Below are 20,777 nucleotides of genomic sequence, written 5' to 3'. Positions count from 1 at the left end.
ATGGTAATATCCAAAACCCAAAGCAGGTCCATACTGGAACAAAGAAAGTGCAAATGGAGACTGCAACATGAAACTGCTAAATTACAATTCATTAAGAAGTTCATTTGTGTACTTAATTGAGATAAAAAGTTTTGTGTGTGTTTTTATTAATTGGCTTACCATTTCCAAGATGCCTGTGTTATTAACCATTGTTTTTTATGAATGGCGACTGTTAATCATGTAGTTGACACATCTCTACTTTTCTGCATTTCATCTCCTTCTGACTTCAGTTTACCATTTCTCCAGCCCCAACCTATGTGTCTATATACCTGCCACTCAGGACAACAATAGTTTGCAACAGGAGAGTATGACAGTACATGTACTTTAGGAGTTTAAAAAATCTGGCTTGGATGCTTCTCGAGTATAGCTTCACCATGATGTGCTGTTGAATACTGGAAAATGTTTGGTATAATTTCTTCCCCTGAAGCAGAATCTGGCACAATAGAAGGTGGCCAAAGATCCTGCATCATCTCTCACATGCTAGAAATGTAGGGATCAGAAAGAGATTATTTTTAGTGCTGGACCAAAACTTGCTCCCCAATTTTGCAATTTTCACACATACCTTTGCAACATGGGGGCAATTTTCCGCTTCTTTCATAGGAGCAGGGCAAGTTACTGAGAAATTTTTTGAGGGAAGGGGTGGGCTGTGCTTACCTTGTTTGAATGTGCAAACTTGCTGAGGGGTCTTTATGTTTCTTTAAACATTGTGCAATTTAAAAGTGCCATGCATGCTCACAGCAGCATATAGCTTTCTCCATGCCAGCTTCTGGCAGCACTTCCATGTCCACATGACTCCACCATCCTCCAAAAAAAGAGTAAAACATTTCTCTGAACGTGGCTTGCATCCCACTCTCTTTGAGGGAGATCCTTGTAAGGGGAGGGTGTTCCACAAGTGAGGTACTGGTACAGAGAAGGCCTGTTCCAGTATCACTGCATAATGAAGCTAGTGGAAAGAACATAACCTTCTGAAGTTTTTGTGGCAACATGGCAGCCATTGGCTTTAAGATCTAAACATCTGGTTATAGCGAGAGGTGGGAGAGAAGGGCGAAATGAGATTGGCGTGACACACTATTAAATATTTGATGTGACTTGGGCTGCTATGATGAACAGATTTTACACACAGGAAAATGTGGTTAACATGGTATGCTTTACTTTGGAGCAAATATTTAATAGGAATTAATGTAGAAACCGCATTGTAGATTTTGGGGTCTATTTCAAAAACATCAGTGGAGGTTAAAATTATCTAACATTCCTTTGTGGCTGTCTTGTGGTAAGGATGATTTGGAAATAAACAAGGTATATTAGTCTGGTTAGATAATGCTTTATTACTTAGTCACATTATTATTATGAGGGGGATGTACAAGAAGAAGATTAAGTGGGGAAAGGCTGAACTAGCTCAATCATGAATGGTAATTTTTTAAAAGTATTTGCCTTCTACTCAAATTTGAAAAACAACCTTTAGCTCCAGGAAAAATCTCAACCGTTAAGATTCCTTAAGAACAGAGCTACTGAGAAACAAGTGGGGAATATCTGCATGCTTGGTCACATTGGTAACGATCTGTCTTCAGTTTGTAATTGAGTAACCCTTTTCTGCAGCTGATATCTTATTTTCTTCATATGAAATCTTACTAATTATTGCTCCTCTAATAGTAGCCTGTGAAATCCCAGTGTTTCTCTTGCTCTCAGACCACAAACCAACACTCCTCTTCCATTATGGGTAGGTTAGATTACCCTAACAGTTTAGGGAACAGAGGCTTGACTCATCATTAAGGAAACAAAAGGTTTTATGTTTACACTGAATTCCCTTGTTTATAGTGATGCTTTCCAGCCCAGCCTCTTTAACTTATTCTTTAGATTGGAGTGCCCTCTAGAGTCTTTTAAGTATTTTCTGCAGATTGTTGGTTCCTTTTACCAAATATTGCCTGGTTCCTGAGATAGCCCCTCTCTAGCGGCAAGAAAGAGCTCCAGCCTGGTTGCCCGCTGACCTTATTGTGCTCAGAATAATAAGTAGCTTTCTTAAGGCTAACTGCATTATTTTGAATAAATATATATCTTCAAGGGGTAACAAACACCATATTTCCCCTTGATTCCCATAGGCAAGGGCCTTGATTTCCATAGACCCTTTGTAGGAAAAATATTGTATTTTTAAAAGTGCATCGTTTAGTACCTATGTTAACCTGGCATTTGTAGCCAATATCCAAGCAGACTTCGGCTACTATCACACATGGGGCTGATTGCATTAGTTTAACGGATTAAAAAGGTACCACTTCTGTCCTGATTTCTACAACCCCTTTCATACTTCAGTACCTGTTGTAATGGGGAATTCTTATATTTAAACAATAAACAAATATATATTATTTGGGAATTATAAGGTTATAATATTTCTAATAGAGTAGCAGGCCAGCTACAAATCCTTTCCTTGGTGCTGTCTGTTTTGCCTACTAAGCTGGAATGCATGAAATGCTTGGTACAACTTCAGCTCTCTAAGATAAGATAAAATGAAGAAAAGACTAGCATTGAACTTCTCGGTATCTCCAAGATATAGGAATGATTGCAGTAGCTGAAATGCATTAGCTCATTAGCTGGAGTACTTACCTCATAGGAAAAGGTACTGGTATGAGAAGTGCTGAACATTACCAAATTGGCTAAGAAAATAACGTTGGCAGTTTACCCTCTATATAATGCTTATGTAATGTCTATGTAATGCTGATGTGTAACGTCCTGACTGGTATATTCTAGTCTTTGTCCTGGAATGTATAAAAACCCAGGTGAGCAGTGCCGTGGGGCAGATCTCCGCTCACTCAGAGGGAGAATGACCGTGTGTACGCTTGTCACCAATAAAGACCTAACTTTGCTGCAAGCTTGTGTCTTCAATTTCCTCAAGGACCCCCAGTCCAGCAAACCTCAAAATTCCCTGTCAGTTCCATTAAGGAACAGCAGTTTTTTCAGCCAATATACTGGCACTTCGCACAACTGACTTTCACACAACTATAATGATCGTCTTGTTTTTGTCCCTCACCCATTATACACATGCACACTGTAGTTCTCCACTGTGTAGGAAGTCTAAGATTTCATCCTGTCACCTTGCAACCCCTCTCCCTTGATCATCTGACTTTTTTTTTTTTTTAGTTATATAGACACAGGGGTATGTCTGGGAAATGGTGCTGCTACCTGTGCCTATGCCAGAATACCAGTACAATTTTCATCAGGCAAAAAAAAAAGGTGTGCATGCCTAAAGGGTGGGAATGGACTGCATGCTGGCATTCCTATTATGTGAGCAGCTGCAGCTAGCAAAAAACTCACACAATTTTCTGGGTTCCCAGCCTTGCAAACGGTTTATTTCTGGTATCATTTCTCACTAAAATTAGGGCTAAACTTGCACTATATTCCACTAGAATTCTGGAGCTAGCTTGTATATAGTGTGAAAGATCCGCTATAATCCACAAATTACCAAGTATGAAATTATCAGAATAATGAAATAAAGTGCAGTGTGAAAGCAGTGTAGTTAGCCACTCCCTTTCTGTTCATTCTGTCTATGCAATTGATGATCCTGTCTATCTTGATGTGCCGGGGTCAGTGGGGATCACAACTCATCTGTGGTCTGTGACATTTCAGAGCAGAGGCAGAGGCTGACTTCCAGTCCCTTCCATACTCCTGCATCACTATTATCTTCCCCCTCATTGATTTCTTCCCATGGGATAGGTATGTTCAGTAACCACATGAGTAGTTTCTCGATGCTGCGCCTGCATCCCATCTATTTCCACAAGTTATGCAAAAGGGAACCCCTATTTATATTTCACTCCAACCTTTCTCAAAAGTTCAGGATGCTGGTTTAAAGACTTTCCTACATCTTGGAGTCTCAGCATTTCAGTCCTGTAAAAATATAACAAGTTCATCCTCATGTATAATGTACCCTTTGGTTCTGACTGCTTTAATCTGTGCTTCTTTGGTGACTTAGATAGCGAAGGCTACAATGACATGTCTTGGTGGGGAAATTTCCTTGGGCTTTGGCCCCAAACTACACTGGGCTTTATCTATGTCCATACAATTAATCTATATGTCCAGGAGAATTTCTTTCTGGCATTCAGTAAAGAACACTATCAAATCTTTATTCCCCCCCCCATTTCCTTCAGACCTTTAAGGCAATTTCAGCATCTCCCTCTGTTGTTGTGTCATTCTGCAAAGCAGGAACATGACAGATTATGAAAAGGATATTCTCCCTGAGGTGAAGGGCAAAGGTGCAAACTAACCACATGCCCTGGTGAGATGTCAGGGAATTAAGAACTTGTATTGTCAACATGTTGCACCAAAAATGGACAGGGGAGTTACGGAACTCAGACATCCACAGTCTGACATCAGCCATGAAGCTCACTGTCTCGCAGCCTAACCTACCTCATAGAGTTGTTGTGAGGATAAAATTAGGAGGGGGAAAAGCATGTTTGTACACCACCTTGATCTCCTTGGAGGAAAGGTGTGATATAAATGTAATAATAAATAAAATAAACAAATGGACAGCCACAACAGTTAAAAAAAACAGGAAAGTAAGATAAGTCATAACTCCCCTGACCACCCAGGCATGAGGCCAGCATTCAGATGTTCAGGTGCTTCATAAGGCAATGCAGGACCAGAACAACGTGGGGCATCTTTGCTGGTCCCAACTACTACATCCTCCCAATCTGGATTTGGGCCTGAAAGACCTGGACTGGAAACAAAGTCCTATGAGGAGAGACTGAAAGAACTGGGCATGTTTAGCCTTGAGAAGAGAAGACTGGGGGAGATATGATAGCACTCTTCAAGTACTTGAAAGGTTGCCACACAGAGGAGGGCCAGGATCTCTTCTTGATTGTCCCAGTGTGCAGAACACAGAATAAAGGGCTCAAGTTACAGGAAGCCAGACTTTGGCTGAACATCAGGAAAAACTTCCTAACTTTTAGAGCGGTACAACAATGTAACCAATTACCTAAGGAGGTGGTGGGCTCTCCAATGCTGGAGGCCTTCAACAGGCAGCTGGACAGCCACTTGTTGGGTATGCTTTAATTTCAATTCCTGCATTGAGCAGGGGGTTGGACTCAATGGCCTTATAGGCCCCTTCCAACTCTGTGTTTCTATGACCAAGGGAATATGGGCTGTAGGGAGGATAGCAAACACATTGCAAAACACCATTAAGAACATAAGAACATAAGAAGAACCTGCTGGATCAGGCCAGTGGCCCATCTAGTCCAGCATCCTGTTCTCACAGTGGCCAACCAGGTGCCTGGGGGAAGCCCGCAAGCAGGACCCGAGTGCAAGAACACTCTCCCCTCCTGAGGCTTCCGGCAACTGGTTTTCAGAAGCATGCTGCCTCTGACTAGGGTGGCAGAGCACAGCCATCATGGCTAGTAGCCATTGATAGCCCTGTCCTCCATGAATTGGTCTAATCTTCTTTTAAAGCCGTCCAAGCTGGTGGCCATTACTGCATCTTGTGGGAGCAAATTCCATAGTTTAACTATGCGCTGAGTAAAGAAGTACTTCCTTTTGTCTGTCCTGAATCTTCCAACATTCAGCTTCTTTGAATGTCCACGAGTTCTAGTATTATGAGAGAGGGAGAAGAACTTTTCTCTATCCACTTTCTCAATGCCATGCATAATTTTATACCCTTCTATCATGTCTCCTCTGACCCGCCTTTTCTCTAAACTAAAAAGCCCCAAATGCTGCAACCTTTCCTCGTAAGGGAGTCGCTCCATCCCCTTGATCATTCTGGTTGCCCTCTTCTGAACCTTTTCCAACTCTATAATATCCTTTTTGAGATGAGGCGACCAGAACTGTACACAGTATTCCAAATGCGGCCGCACCATAGATTTATTCAATGGCATTATGATATTGGCTGTTTTATTTTCAATACCTTTCCTAATTATCCCTAGCATGGAATTTGCCTTTTTCACAGCTGCCGCACACTGGGTCGACATTTTCATCGTGCTGTCCACTACAACCCCGAAGTCTCTCTCCTGGTCGGTCACTGCCAGTTCAGACCCCATGAGCGTATATGTGAAATTCAGATTTTTTGCTCCAATATGCATAATTTTACACTTGTTTATATTGAATTGCATTTGCCATTTTTCCGCCCATTCACTCAGTTTGGAGAGGTCTTTTTGGAGCTCTTCGCAATCCCTTTTTGTTTTAACAACCCTGAACAATTTAGTGTCGTCAGCAAACTTGGCCACTTCACTGCTCACTCCTAGTTCTAGGTCATTAATGAACAAGTTGAAAAGTACAGGTCCCAATACCGATCCTTGAGGGACTCCACTTTCTACAGCCCTCCATTGGGAGAACTGTCCGTTTATTCCTACTCTCTGCTTTCTGCTTCTTAACCAATTTCTTATCCACAAGAGGACCTCTCCTCTTATTCCATGACTGCTAAGCTTCCTCAGAAGCCTTTGGTGAGGTACCTTGTCAAACGCTTTTTGAAAGTCTAAGTACACTATGTCCACTGGATCACCTCTATCTATATGCTTGTTGACACTCTCAAAGAATTCTAATAGGTTACTGAGACAGGACTTTCCCTTGCAGAAGCCATGCTGGCTCTGCTTCAGCAAGGCTTGTTCTTCTATGTGCTTAGTTAATCTAGCTTTAATCATACTTTCTACCAGTTTTCCAGGGACAGAAGTTAAGCTAACTGGCCTGTAATTTCCGGGATCCCCTCTGGATCCCTTTTTGAAGATTGGCGTTACATTCGCCACTTTCCAGTCCTCAGGCACGGAGGAGGACCCGAGGGACAAGTTACATATTTTAGTTAGCAGATCAGCAATTTCACATTTGAGTTCTTTGAGAACTCTCGGGTGGATGCCATCCGGGCCCGGTGATTTGTCAGTTTTTATATTGTCCATTAAGCTTAGAACTTCCTCTCTCGTTACCACTATTTGTCTCAGTTCCTCAGAATCCCTTCCTGCAAATGTTAGTTCAGGTTCAGGGATCTGCCCTATATCTTCCACTGTCAAGACAGATGCAAAGAATTCATTTAGCTTCTCTGCAATCTCCTTTTCGTTCTTTAGGACACCTTTGACTCCCTTATCATCCAAGGGTCCAATTGTCTCCCTAGATGGTCTCCTGCTTTGAATGTATTTATAGAATTTTTTGTTGTTGGTTTTTATGTTCTTAGCAATGTGCTCCTCAAATTCTTTTTTAGCATCCCTTATTGTCTTCTTGCATTTCTTTTGCCAGAGTTTGTGTTCTTTTTTATTTTCTTCATTTGGACAAGACTTCCATTTTTTGAAGGAAGACTTTTTGCCTCTAAGAGCTTCCTTGACTTTGCTCGTTAACCATGCTGGCATCTTCTTGGCCCTGGCGGTACCTTTTCTCATCTGCGGTATGCATCCAGTTGAGCTTCTAATATAGTGTTTTTAAACAACTTCCAAGCATTTTCGAGTGATGTGACCCTCTGGACTTTGTTTTTCAGCTTTCTTTTTACCAATCCCCTCATTTTTGTGAAGTTTCCTCTTTTGAAGTCAAATGTGACCGTGTTGGATTTTCTTGGCAATTGGCCATTTACATGTATGTTTAATTTAATAGCACTGTGGTCACTGCTCCCAATCAGTTCAACAACACTTACATCTTGCACCAGGTCCCGGTCCCCACTGAGGATTAAGTCCAGGGTTGCCGTCCCTCTGGTCGGTTCCATGACCAACTGGTCTAGGGAATAGTCATTTAGAATATCTAGAAACTTTGCTTCTTTGTCATGACTGGAACACATATGCAGCCAGTCTATGTCCGGGTAGTTGAAGTCACCCATTACTACCACATTTCCTAGTTTGGATGCTTCCTCAATTTCATATCTCATCTCAAGGTCTCCCTGAGCATTTTGATCAGGGGGACGATAGATCGTTCCCAGTATTAAGTCCCTCCTGGGACATGGTATCACCACCCACAACGATTCTGTGGAGGAGTCTGCCTCTTTTGGGGTTTCGAGCTTGCTGGATTCAATGCCTTCTTTCACGTATAGAGCGACTCCGCCACCAATACGTCCTTCCCTGTCCTTCCGATATAGTTTATATCCAGGGATAACCGTATCCCACTGGTTTCCTCCATTCCACCAGGTCTCCGTTATGCTCACTATATCAATGCTCTTCTCTAAGACCAAGCACTCCAGTTCTCCCATCTTGGTTCGGAGGCTCCTAGCATTAGCGTACAGGCACTTGTAAGCAGTGTCTCTCTTCAAGTGTCTTTGGCACTTGTGGTTAGGCCTGTGGTAATTTTGCTCTTCTGAATTTATATCCTGTGCCCCTGCTCTCACAATGCCTACTTCTAGGCCTACCCCTTTTAAAATTTCATCATTTCTTTGGTTTTTATCCCAGGGGGGAGGTTTATTCCGAACCGGACCTTTCTCAGCTCCTGTCGGGTTTCCCCCCTCAGTCAGTTTAAAAGCTGCTCTGCCACCTTTTTAATTTTAAGTGCCAGCAGTCTGGTTCCATTCTGGTTCAAGTGGAGCCCGTCCCTTTTGTACAGGCCCGGCTTGTCCCAAAATGTTCCCCAGTGCCTAACATATCCAAACCCTTCCACCCAACACCATCGTCTCATCCACACACTGAGACTGCGAAGCTGGGCCTGTCTGGCTGGTCCTGCGCGTGGAACCGGTAGCATTTCAGAGAAAGCCACCTTGGAGGTCCTGGCTTTCAGCATCCTACCTAGCAACCTAAATTTTGCTTCCAGGACCTCACGGCTGCATTTCCCCATGTCGTTGGTGCCAACGTGCACCACGACCACTGACTCCTTCCCAGCACTGTCTACCAAACTATCATTATTGATGATGTGTCACATCTAATCTAAGGTTTTATCAAGTGCCTTGTGGCACGTGAGCCAACATGAGACACCCTTAACTCTGACCTTAAAATCCTTATCCTTATTACATGTCATCACTGTGCCTTCAAGTAACCTACAACTTAAATTGGATAGGGGAAGTCCACAGAGGGGAGGAGTGATGTGTTGGAGAGGGATGAATTTGAACAAATATATTTTTCCACATTTAAACATTATAATTGGAAATCAGAATCAAGAGAATAGTCATTACATGATAAAAGAATGTTGGGATGCATGTGATGGATTATTCAGAACAGGACAGATACTCAAACTTGTCTCATCAGCTTACAGCAGTCTTATACATGCACAATCATATGTATATTTGTTCAATAAGGCTTACTCACAGATAAATGAGTATAATCCAAATTGGGAGCTTGTGTATGGTGATAGCAGACTGGATAGATCTTGCAAATTCCACTTGAGTTGTGGAAGAACTAGCACAAAATAACTTTAACAGACACGGGAAAGGAGTGACCTGCAGTGATATTAGAAGAAAGTGGATTGAGGAACTACTTTGAGTGAAGTGGTTTGAGCATTTGGAAGGAAAAAACTGGCAGGAGAAAAGCTGTCCTCTGACAAGTCCGAAACAACCTGATTTTTCATCAGTCCAGCACACATCCAAGGAAGCAAACGTCCAGTCAGATTTTGGTCAAAGTTTCTTCAGCAGGAGGGGTGGACGATGGCGGTTTTAGTGATGATGACGGAGGATGAGATCAAACCTTGGCTTGGCATCCGGTTCCTGCACTGCTTTGCATGTCGCAGCAGTGATTTCACAGCAAGCTCCCCAAGTGGTAAGCCTCTGCCTTGGAAGAGAGCCCTACACTTTCCTACCGAGGACTCCCAGCAAAACCTCGTGGAGCACCTTCAAACTCCGCCCTCTTCAGTGTAGGCGCGTTACGGCCTTGGGGAGCAAACAGGCTTGCTTTGCGGTGCCCTGCGGGGATCCTTGACAAGGACTCCGCCTCTACCTTTTACCCCCTCGATGGGAAGTAGGAGAGGAGGAAGATGGCCCTGGCATCACACCGCAGGCAGCATCAACCACGATCCGGCCACCTAGCGGAGGCGCGGCTACCGCTACAGCCTCCCCTCTGGGGGGCGGGGAGAAACGGCATCTGAAATAAGCAGCCCAAGCGGTAGCATCCTACTTTGACTGCCCCAAGCATTTATTCCCTTCTCACCAGTCCTTTCCAGACGCTAGCTAACATATCCCCTCCCGCCCGCGTTCCTTTCTCCCAAGTAAGCAGCAGCTTCCCGCCAGAGGCGAAGCGCAGCCTGGCTAAGCCAGGAGGAGGAGCTGACAGGCAAGCGGCGCCTCCCAAAGACACTGAGCTTGCGGCTCGGGGCTAGAAGCAGCAGCAGCTCCCTAGACGGAGGGGCGGTAGCAAGAAAGGGCGGCTTTGCGCTTGCTCAGCCGCCGCCCAAAAGCTGGGACCGGGGTAAAGCCGGCAGGTCCCTGCAAAGGGCGGGAGCCGCGGCTCCTCCATCTTCTTGTGGCGTAGGGAACAGGCCCTGGCGGCGGCGGCGGCAGCAGCATCCTCAACAGGGACTACCGGGAGGAAGGATGCCCACCGAGTGAATTCTTCCAATCCCACTTCGTGAAGGGGCTGGCCCTGGCGGCCCAGATGCAAAGCGAAGGCGGCCCTCAGGACAACGGCAGCGCCTCCGCGGCCGAGCAGCCCCAGCCTGCGGCCCCTTCCTCGTCGGCCCCATCTCCGATGGAGCTGGCTTGGAGCGAGGAGGGCCATGGCCGCAGCGGGGCCCCCGAAGGTGCCTTGAGCCTCAACCCCCGGCAGCAGCAGGAGCTGCAAGATGAGGTGGAGAAGCTGCAGGAGGAGAACGAGGCCCTCAAGGTGAGCCGGAGGAGGGGTGGGGGAGGAAGGAAGGCGGCGGGCGTGGCTCTGCCGGGGGAGGGGGGGAGAGACCTTTATTCTCTCCCGGGCCTCTGGTTGCCCACCTCCTCTGATAGGAGGCAAAGTGATAGATAAATAGGGCAGTGGGCATTGTCGATCAGCTTTCTTACTGGTGGCAGAAACGGGAGGAAAAAGGCAGTTGTCATCCCTCACTCTTCTTTTGTAAGGCGATCCCTGTGCCACCCCATCAAATAGGAAAATCGTTATATTCCCTTCTAATTGATAGTGGTGTAGCTCCACTTCGCTCCTTCTGGTAAAATGCGGGAGTGCATGCGGCTGAAAAGTTGGGCTGCCTGGAAAAGCTGTCGAGAGGAAACTAGTTCAGGCCATCTCATACCTGATGATTTTCCACAGATACTGCTTCTGTGATGGAAACACACACACACATATATAGACAATCGTGTAGCTTGCCCAGTAATCGCACCCTGTTCCTTGCTTCTCATATGCTGCATACATGTTTTCCCTTTGGACACTATTGAACATACATAGTTGACATGTGTAAGGGCCTGTGAAGCAGTCCTATTTGATGTGTGCTTATGTGCCTTCTTTACATGTATTATTCTAATGTTACTGAGAATGCTTAATATAAAACCATAAAATGACTCTTTTCAGATCATATTCCCTCCGCAGTTTGTTTCACCTGCAAGGGCAGGTCTTGTGTCCTAGATCTGTTTAAAAGCACATCTACACTTTGACAGTTAGTTGCAAAATATTCAGTGGAGCTGCAAACCATTGTTCAATTGATTAGCTGTGACTGTGTGGTGTTGAGAAAGGGAAGACTCAACACGTCTGTTGTGTTCCCATGTAGAACAGATAAGCTGGGGAAAACGTTTCCAGCCTGAGGGCCACATTCCACTGTGGAGAAACATCTGGGGGGCCAGTGTGGGTGGGTCCAAAGGCAAAAGTGGGTGGAACAGCGGCTTTGACTCTTACCATTGTTTGGGAGGTTACATTTCAGCCACATGATAGAGGTTACTATGTACACATATCTCTCTATCCAGGCAAGCAAGATGCCTTATCACAGTTGAAAGAGGAATTCCAGCCAGGAAAAGCACTTGAGGTAGGGGTGGAGCAGGGTGAGTCAGGGTGTGGCCTGGTGAAAGGAATGTGGTGCCTTAGAAGGGCGCATTTCTTAGGGAAAGTTCCAAGGGCCAGATAAAAAGGCCTGGGGGCCACATTTGGCCTTCAGTTCTCCACACCTGCTTATCCCACGCAAGTGGTGGGGAAACCATGTACTTCCCACCTTGGGTAACTACAGTTTATAATTTAATCATGGATTATCTATTGATAAGCATGAGAGATTTCTGGATGGCAGGCATAAGAAACTGATTGATGTTTCTAAGTCCCATTTTCCTTTTGCTTATTCATGTGAACTTAACATTATATGGTGCATTTCTGCCTGTTCATTCTGAATGGATGCCAGAATGAGATAGATGAGCTGAGGACTGAGATGGATGAGATGAGAGACAGCTTCTTTGAAGAGGATGCCTGCCAGCTACAAGAAATGCGCCATGAATTGGAGAGGGCCAACAAAAATTGCAGGATCCTTCAGTATCGTCTTCGAAAGGCAGAACGGAAGAGGCTCCGCTATGCACAAACTGGGGAGATTGATGGAGAACTTCTGCGTAGCTTGGAACAGGACCTGAAGGTACACAGGACTGGAAGTTGACAAATAGGTGGGAGGGTGGTGAGGGGAAGTACTATTAGGCATTGGGTGGCCTGGCCATTCAAGGGAAAGCAGAGGTGGCTTGGGGCCCGATTTGCCTTGAGGCCTGATTTGTAGTGAAACTGTCACAATATTCAGTAGCCTTCATCTTGATCCACCCTTCATAGATAATTACATTTCCTGTAAGAACTAGAAAATCACTCACTACTGCTGGTTTCTGGTAAATAAGAGTTTTATGGATTGCTTCCAACTAATCATTTTTTCTTTGAGTTGCAATTAGGGAAAACTATACTGAAGGTGCCATTAGCAAAAGTGGAGCGTATTTCTGAGAAAATATGCATTTGACCAGGCTGTAAAAATAATAGCTCATTTTTTAAATGTTAAAATTGCTAGCTGGATGTTAATAGGAAGCTGCCTGGGTGCAAATTTGAGATGGAACGGCACTGTATAGACCTCCAGTTTTACAGAATTACAACAATTTTGACCAGCCTTAAATGTGCTTTGGATGTTGTGGAATAGAACTCCTGTCAGCCAGCACAATAGAGTTGTAGCCCAAAATAACTGTAGGGCACCAGCTTGGGAAAGACTGATTTTTGACTTTTAACAATGCTTAAACCAAGTGCACATAAAGATGGTTAAGCGTTACCTAGATATTTTGATAACTTTGTTTTTACTATTTTAAAATGCTGTATCTATTGTTTTGCTATCACTTGGCTTTTTATTATATTTTTCTTGAAGTATAAGGCTAGAGTGCATCATATTTAAAGAAAACATGATACTGGAAAATGAGGATACCATGGTCAATAGTATCAAAAGCCGCTGAGAGATCAAGTAAGAATAACAGGGACTCACTCCCTCTGTCCTGATACAGGTCATCCATCAGGGCGACTAAGGCTGATTCAGTCCCATAACCAGGTCTGAACCCAGATAGGAATGGGTCAAGAGTACTTGCAATTGCTGTGCCACAACCCTCTCAATCACCTTCCCTAAAAAGGGGGTATTGAATAATTTTTTGATAGTGGCAAAGCCTCTTATAGTTTGAGATAAATTTGTATATTGCCACAACTTTTTAAAAATAGAACTTAGAATTTAATAAACAGAGGGTTGTACCCAACTCAGTATGGGTTGTACCCATACTCAGAGTAGATCCACTGAAAATAATAGACTTCGGGCATTCATGTTTATTGATTTCAATGGGTCTGCTATGAGTATGACTTAGTTGACCAGAACCCAAAATTTGCCACTCATGATTAGAAATAAAATCCATTTTAAGTATTTTCTTTGTATTTCAGTTTGCATACTGTCATGCACCTGTGCCGCCAACCTGGCATGCCATGCAGTCCCAGGACTCAACTTCCCACCCAGGGCAATTGATCCTGGCAAAAGTCTCCCTTGTCAGGGCTGAGTAGACCAACACAACCCTGCAAGGTAGGTAGACTGCCACCACCCCTTAACTGGTTAACTGCTTTGAGTCAAGGGGAAATCCAGAGCACCAGAAGTAAATCTGCCAGGGATTCCAAAAGACAAGAGCCAGAAGGGCATTCCTTGTCCTGGAGCCTTAAGCAAATAACCAGGTACATGGTAGTTTGTGGGCAAGTAGCCAAGGTACCAGATTCAGAGCAAAATTCCCCCTGCAATGAACACACACTGGTAAATAGGAAGTAGCTTTATTAATAAAATATAAGTGCACAATTAATAGCAGCAAAACAGTTCCTTAAAACCCACACCCAAAAGGGGCCAGGTAAAAATACAGCGTTCAGTTACAAAACAAAACAATAAATCTATCTAACTTGTTCTGTACTTAAAAAGAGGTATTTGTTGTATAGTCCCACATCTCCTTAGAAATGCATAGCTTGGGTAGTAGATGGAAACAAAACCCACACAGATAACCACCTATAGGCAAGATGGATCCCAGGGGAACAAAAGTAAAGATTCCACTTCTATACTTATGGAAAAGTCACTACTAACAGTCCAGAGCTAATTAGCCAATCAGAGGGCTTTCCCATGATGTAATACTTCTTCAAGTCTTTGCACCTAACTGGCATGTACTCCCCACCATTCCCAGGCCAGTCTGACCTTGGGTACCAGGCCCTTAACAGATAAGCAGGTGTTCTCAATCAGGCCTCCTAATTAGCTTCAGCTGGGAAACAAAACTGCAAAATCATTGCTCTCACACAGAGGCCCCATTTTAGACAAGGTGAAATCCCACAGTTCTTTGCCCAAGAGCCATGTTACATTCAAGCTTTCTTGACATATACAAGAAGTAAATCAGCTTAAAAATAAATGTGTGCCCTTCTCAGACCAATCAGTGAAAATTTGCCATTACCAATTATAACTAATCCCCCTGATTTATCTACTAACATGTTCCTTGATTAATCAACTAACTATATTTATTTATATAACTATAACTATTTATATAACTATATAAATTTATTTATTGCATTCGTATACGGCCCCACAGCCGAAGCTCTTTGGGCAGTTTACAACAATTAAAAACATTAAAAACAAATATACAAATTTAAAACACATTTTTAAAAAGCAATTTAAAAACACATGCTGAAATGCCTGGGAGAAGAGGAAAGTCTTGACGTGGTGCCGAAAAGATAACAGTGTTGGCGCCAGGCGCACCTCGTCAACAGGATATAAAGTGCACAGTCCTATTATAATGTTAATGCCAATAAGATTCTTCCACTGAAGAAAGTGAATGTGAGACTCCCATGTTTAAGTCCACCTTAAGTGCTCTAATGGATAGAGTGTTGCTCTTTGACCCGGAAATTCCATGCACAAGTGCCACCTCAGTTATGTAATCCCTAGATATGGCCAGTGCTCAGAGTTGTACTGCCATGAAGTCATCAGGAATAAGCTGGACTGCATGTGAACTGAGTCTCAAACAAGCCCCCACATTTTTTAAATCAGTTGGAGAGCACAATTTATTTGACTTATTAATGGAACTGGATTCCAGACAAAATAAACAAGAATGTTACTCTAGCTCTAGAATCTCCACCAACTCAATTTTTGTTGGCTAAAAATCAGGTTTCTAAAATTGCATGATCATAGGGTTGTATGCAAGTAAGTTCTACTCAGAGTAGATGCTTTAAAATTAATGGGCCTAAGTTAGTCATGTCTTTTAATTCGATTAAAATTTAATATAATAAATAAATAAATAAATTCAGTGGGTCTACTCATGACCAACACTGGATACAATCCATAGTTAGCCCTGCAATGAAGTTGTTGTTAATTTTCAAATACTGTTCCACTAGGTTGCAAAAGACGTTTCAGTGAGACTTCACCATGAGCTGGAAAATGTGGAAGAAAAACGCACTACCACAGAAGATGAAAATGAAAAGTTGAGACAGCAGCTTATTGAAGTAGAGATTGCTAAACAGGCTCTGCAGAATGAACTTGACAGGATGAAAGAGGTTAATGTTCACTATTTACTTTTGAGAATTGAGAGATATTTGCCAGTTTTTATTCCACCCTGAATTTCATAATGGTTGAAATAGCACTGTGTGTGCTTAATGGAGGAGGATGTGAAAGATTCACAGAATGCTTGACTAAGGATCCTAAAATGGATTCATTAATTTGCTTCTTGGGAAGGAGAACACAAATTAGGGAAACTGTAAACATTTCCCTGAAGATGCTGATGGTTGCACTTATACTACTTTTGCTCTTACTCCATTTTTGTCTTCTACTGTGATTTGTTGACTTTCATGGAGAAAGGTCTGAGATTTGTATTTGTTTGCTACTATGCATTTGTTTGGTGAAAAGCATTCCTTATACCTGCGTTTGAAATGACACACATTTATTCTTGAATGCTGTAGAGAGTGTTGTTGTGCTCTTGTTCTGCTGGCAAGCTTCTCACAGGCATCTGGTTGGCCACTATGAGATCAGGATGCTGAATTGTTTAGGCATTTTCTCTGATCCAACTGGGCTCTTATTATGTTGAAACAAGGCATGCCTGTTGCATTTTCAGTAAAATTAAAGCCAAACGAAGTTGCTAGCTCAACCACTTGCACTCCCATTGAGTTAAATACATAAAATCATAGGCTGTAATCCATACTGCTGTTTAGGTGCATTCAACAACTTTCCTGCAGGCCTGGTGCCAGCAGGTGGCCAGGTCGGGCACTGGCTGAGGGTCCCTGCCACTGGATGAGGGCCCCTGTGGCTGGAGGATGGAGCTCTCACTTTGTGATCCTTGCCACGGGTCACGACTGGATGGTGGCAGAGATTGCAGGGCAGGAGCTCCTGTCTCTGCCACTGCTCTCTCTGCCACTCCTCTCACTGCTCTCGCCACCATCGCAATGACCACAAATCAGGGTTCCTTCATTCTGTAAATTCATGAAATCCAGCCTCGTTTCTTGTTGACTTTCATTATAACAAAAGTACTGTTGCAACAAAACTTTGAATATTTTGTTACATTTTTCTCTTGTTCTTAAATTGTTGGTTATAGCATACCAACATGTAGAGATACCATGGGATTTATATTCTACAAGATTTGTTTCTTGTACTGGCATCTTTGTCATTGCCATTCACCTAAATTTGGTAAATTTGGCATCCTACCCTTCTCACATTTGCAGATGATAGAAAATTGGAAGGAATAGCTAATACCTTGGAAGACAGAAACAAAATTCAAAGGGATCTTGATAGGCTGGAACATTGGGGTGAAAACAACACAATGAAATTTAACAAGGATAAGTGCAAAGTTCTACACCTAGGAAGAAGAAGCCAAATGCACAGTTATAAGATGGGGGATACATGGCTCAGCAACACTACATGCGAGAAGGATCTTGAGATTGTTGTTGATCACAAGCTGAATATGAGCCAACAGTGTGATGTGGCTGCAAAAAAGGCAAATGCTATTTTAGGCTACATTAACAGAAGTATAGTTTCCAAATCACGTGAAGTATTGGTTCCCCTCTATTTGGCACTGGTTAGGCCTCATCTTGAGTACTGCATCCAGTTCTGGACACCACACTTTAAGAAGGATGCAGACAAACTGGAACAGGTTCAGAGGAGGGCAACGAGGATGATCAGGGGATTGGAAACAAAGCCCTACGAGGAGAGACTGAAAGAACTGGGCATGTTTAGCCTTGAGAAGAGAAGACTGAGGGGAGATTATGATAGCACTCTTCAAGTACTTGAAAGATTGCCACACAGAGGAGGGCCAGGATCTCTTCTCGATCGTCCCAGAATGCAGGACACGGAATAATGGGCATAAGTTGGAGGAAGCCAGATTTCATCTGAACATTAAGAAAAACTTCCTAACTGTAAGAGCGGCACCCCAATTACTTAAGGAAATGGTGGGCTCTCCAACACTAGAGGCAGCTGGACAGCCACTTGTTGGGTATGCTTTAATTTGGATTCCTGCATTGAGCAGAGGGTTGGACTCAATGGCCTTATAGGCCCCTTCCAACTCTACAATCCTTTGATTCTAGTCAAGACATAAGGGGGAAAAGGAAAATGTTAGTATCCTTAAATGGATGGGCTTCTTATGCTTTTAGAAGCCAATACCATCAGAAGCCTGATTTAGGAGACTTTAGTTTTTTATTAACTAACTTTCCATTGAATCACAGTTGTTGGATTTTGCCAAACCAGTGAGAACGCCATCAGTTTGGGGTGATCTCGGTTTAGCACTAGCCAGATTTTGTTTTTAGCTAGGATCCCTGGTTCAAATGTAAAGCTAAGCTGAGCTTCTTTAAAAGTGAAAGTAAAGTCTGAAGTCCTCCCAGGCACACAGCGAGGTTGAGGCTTCTCACCATAATTTTTACATTACATGTGAATGTGGCCAAGATCTTCATTGGGACAATTGCTTTTCTGAATTTTGCATTTGTTGTGCAGATTTGTGTAAGTCCACAAATATCACTAGCCTAAATTAATTTTTTACTGCCCAGCCTGCCTGTACATACCTTTGTTGGTAATTAGTGATAGATCAGCGCAGTTGTCTTTCCTGAAGGCAATTGTTACTTATCACAGTCTTCCAGGTTAATAATTATTTACAGATCTGTGTTTAGGTGACTAAACAGCTAATGAGGTGCTCAAATGCCTATATTGAGGGTGATTAAAATTCTACCTTTGTTGTGCTGGTGTGGCCTATTCACCTTGTGCCGCATTAGAAATGGGTCTAGATCGTATGGTGCTGGCTCCCAAACTGCAAAAGGTAGTGTTTGATTGGCTAAAATTTTTAGTCTTTAATCATGTTAACTGTGGAAATATGATCTTGACTTTTAAATGTCCCTCTAATTGGCAGCTAATTAAATAACAGGGTTTGGAATGCTCTTTTTTGTTAAGCCAGCCTCCATTTTGAATATTTTTGCTTCTTCTATTTTTCCTGACTACATCTCTCCCTTATTTGTTGTTGTTGTTTTTTGAGGGTGATAATAAATATTATTTATTTACATAGGCTTTAATTTTTATTTTGACATATTGATTGATTTCATATCTATTTTGGGCAAACTCTCTCTGGAATTCTGTGAGCTGGTTTAGAGAACATTTCGTCAGCACTTTGTAAAAAGTGGAATAGATCCAGGTTTTCATACTAGGAAGAGCTATTTTGTGGCTTCCTGTAGTAGGAGATGGAGACAGAACCTGCCATATCTTTATTTGTAAGACAAACTGGGGAAGCTTACTGAAGGAAGATAGATAATGATACCATTGATTACTATTCTGCCACTCAATGTATTACCTGGAAGAAAATGAATGGGATGCCTTTTAAGAGCTTGGTGCATTTACAGAGAATTTCTGGGTGGCATAAGTTGTTGGTATGACGTTCTTTTTTCTTTTGTGATCAGGAGTAGAATATGTGCAAAGTATGGCCATACCACACCAATTAAAATGTTGATTATTCGAGCAGGGTGTGGATTGGTATGTATTATACTGGATAAAATATGAATCCAGCAAGCTTGAAACCCCAAAAGAGGCAGACTCCTCCACAGAATCGTTGTGGGTGGTGATACCATGCCCCAGGAGGGACTTAATACTGGGAACGATCTATCGTCCCCCTGATCAAAATGCTCAGGGAGATCTTGAGATGAGATATGAAATTGAGGAAGCATCCAAACTAGGAAATGTGGTAGTAATGGGTGACTTCAACTACCCGGACATAGACTGGCTGCATATGTGTTCCAGTCATGACAAAGAAGCAAAGTTTCTAGATATTCTAAATGACTATTCCCTAGACCAGCTGGTCATGGAACCGACCAGAGGGACGGCAACCCTGGACTTAATCCTCAGTGGGGACCGGGACCTGGTGCGAGATGTAAGTGTTGTTGAACCGATTGGGAGCAGTGACCACAGTGCTATTAAATTAAACATACATGTAAATGGCCAGTTGCCAAGAAAATCCAACACGGTCACATTTGACTTCAAAAGAGGAAACTTCACAAAAATGAGGGGATTGGTAAAAAGAAAGCTGAAAAACAAAGTCCAGAGGGTCACATCACTCGAAAATGCTTGGAAGTTGTTTAAAAACACTGTATTAGAAGCTCAACTGGATGCATACCGCAGATGAGAAAAGGTACCGCCAGGGCCAAGAAGATGCCAGCATGGTTAACGAGCAAAGTCAAGGAAGCTCTTAGAGGCAAAAAGTCTTCCTTCAGAAAATGGAAGTCTTGTCCGAATGAAGAAAATAAAAAAGAACACAAACTCTGGCAAAAGAAATGCAAGAAGACAATAAGGGATGCTAAAAAAGAATTGGAGGAGCACATTGCTAAGAACATAAAAACCAACAACAAAAAATTCTATAAATACATTCAAAGCAGGAGAGCATCTAGGGAGGCGATTGGACCCTTGGATGATAAGGGAGTCAAAGGTGTCCTAAAGAACGATAAGGAGATTGCAGAGAAGCTAAATGAATTCTTTGCATCTGTCTTGACAGTGGAAGATATAGGGCAGATCCCTGAACCTGAACTAACATTTGCAGGAAGGGATTCTGAGGAACTGAGACAAATAGTGGTAACGAGAGAGGAAGTTCTAGGCTTAATGGACAATATAAAAACTGACAAATCACCGGGCCCGGATGGTATCCACCTGAGAGTTCTCAAAGAACTCAAATGTGAAATTGCTGATCTGCTAACTAAAATATGTAACTTGTCCCTCGGGTCCTCCTCCGTGCCTGAGGACTGGAAAGTGGCAAATGTAACGCCAATCTTCAAAAAGGGATCCAGAGGGGATCCCAGAAATTACAGGCCAGTTAGCTTAACTTCTGTCCCTGGAAAACTGGTAGAAAGTATTATTAAAGCTAGATTAACTAAGCACATAGAAGAACAAGCCTTGCTGAAGCAGAGCCAGCATGGCTTCTGCAAGGGAAAGTCCTGTCTCAGTAACCTATTAGAATT

At 43.0% G+C, this 20,777-nt stretch overlaps 1 protein-coding gene across 11 annotated transcripts in view; it reads left to right on the top strand.

The window, feature by feature from the left end:
- Positions 1 to 9,953: 9,953 nt before the first annotated feature.
- LOC133383642 (protein SOGA3-like) overlaps positions 9,954 to 20,777 on the top strand; it is a 53,967-nt gene continuing 43,143 nt past the window's right edge. For all 11 annotated transcript variants that reach the window (XR_009762360.1, XR_009762359.1, XR_009762357.1 and 8 more), the window contains exons 1-3: positions 9,954 to 10,718; positions 12,202 to 12,426; positions 15,705 to 15,863. Coding sequence is in view for 3 of the 11 variants with exons in the window: in XM_061624704.1 (XP_061480688.1) it covers positions 10,491 to 10,718; positions 12,202 to 12,426; positions 15,705 to 15,863 (612 nt within the window). In the remaining 8 variants the exon portion in view is untranslated. The remainder of the gene's footprint in view (positions 10,719 to 12,201; positions 12,427 to 15,704; positions 15,864 to 20,777) is intronic.

Source organism: Rhineura floridana, chromosome 4, assembly GCF_030035675.1.
Source record: "Rhineura floridana isolate rRhiFlo1 chromosome 4, rRhiFlo1.hap2, whole genome shotgun sequence".
In the NCBI taxonomy this organism is placed as follows: Eukaryota; Metazoa; Chordata; class Lepidosauria; order Squamata; family Rhineuridae; genus Rhineura; species Rhineura floridana.
Note: the sequence above shows the minus strand (reverse complement) of the source record. Positions and strands in the feature narration are given on the sequence as shown.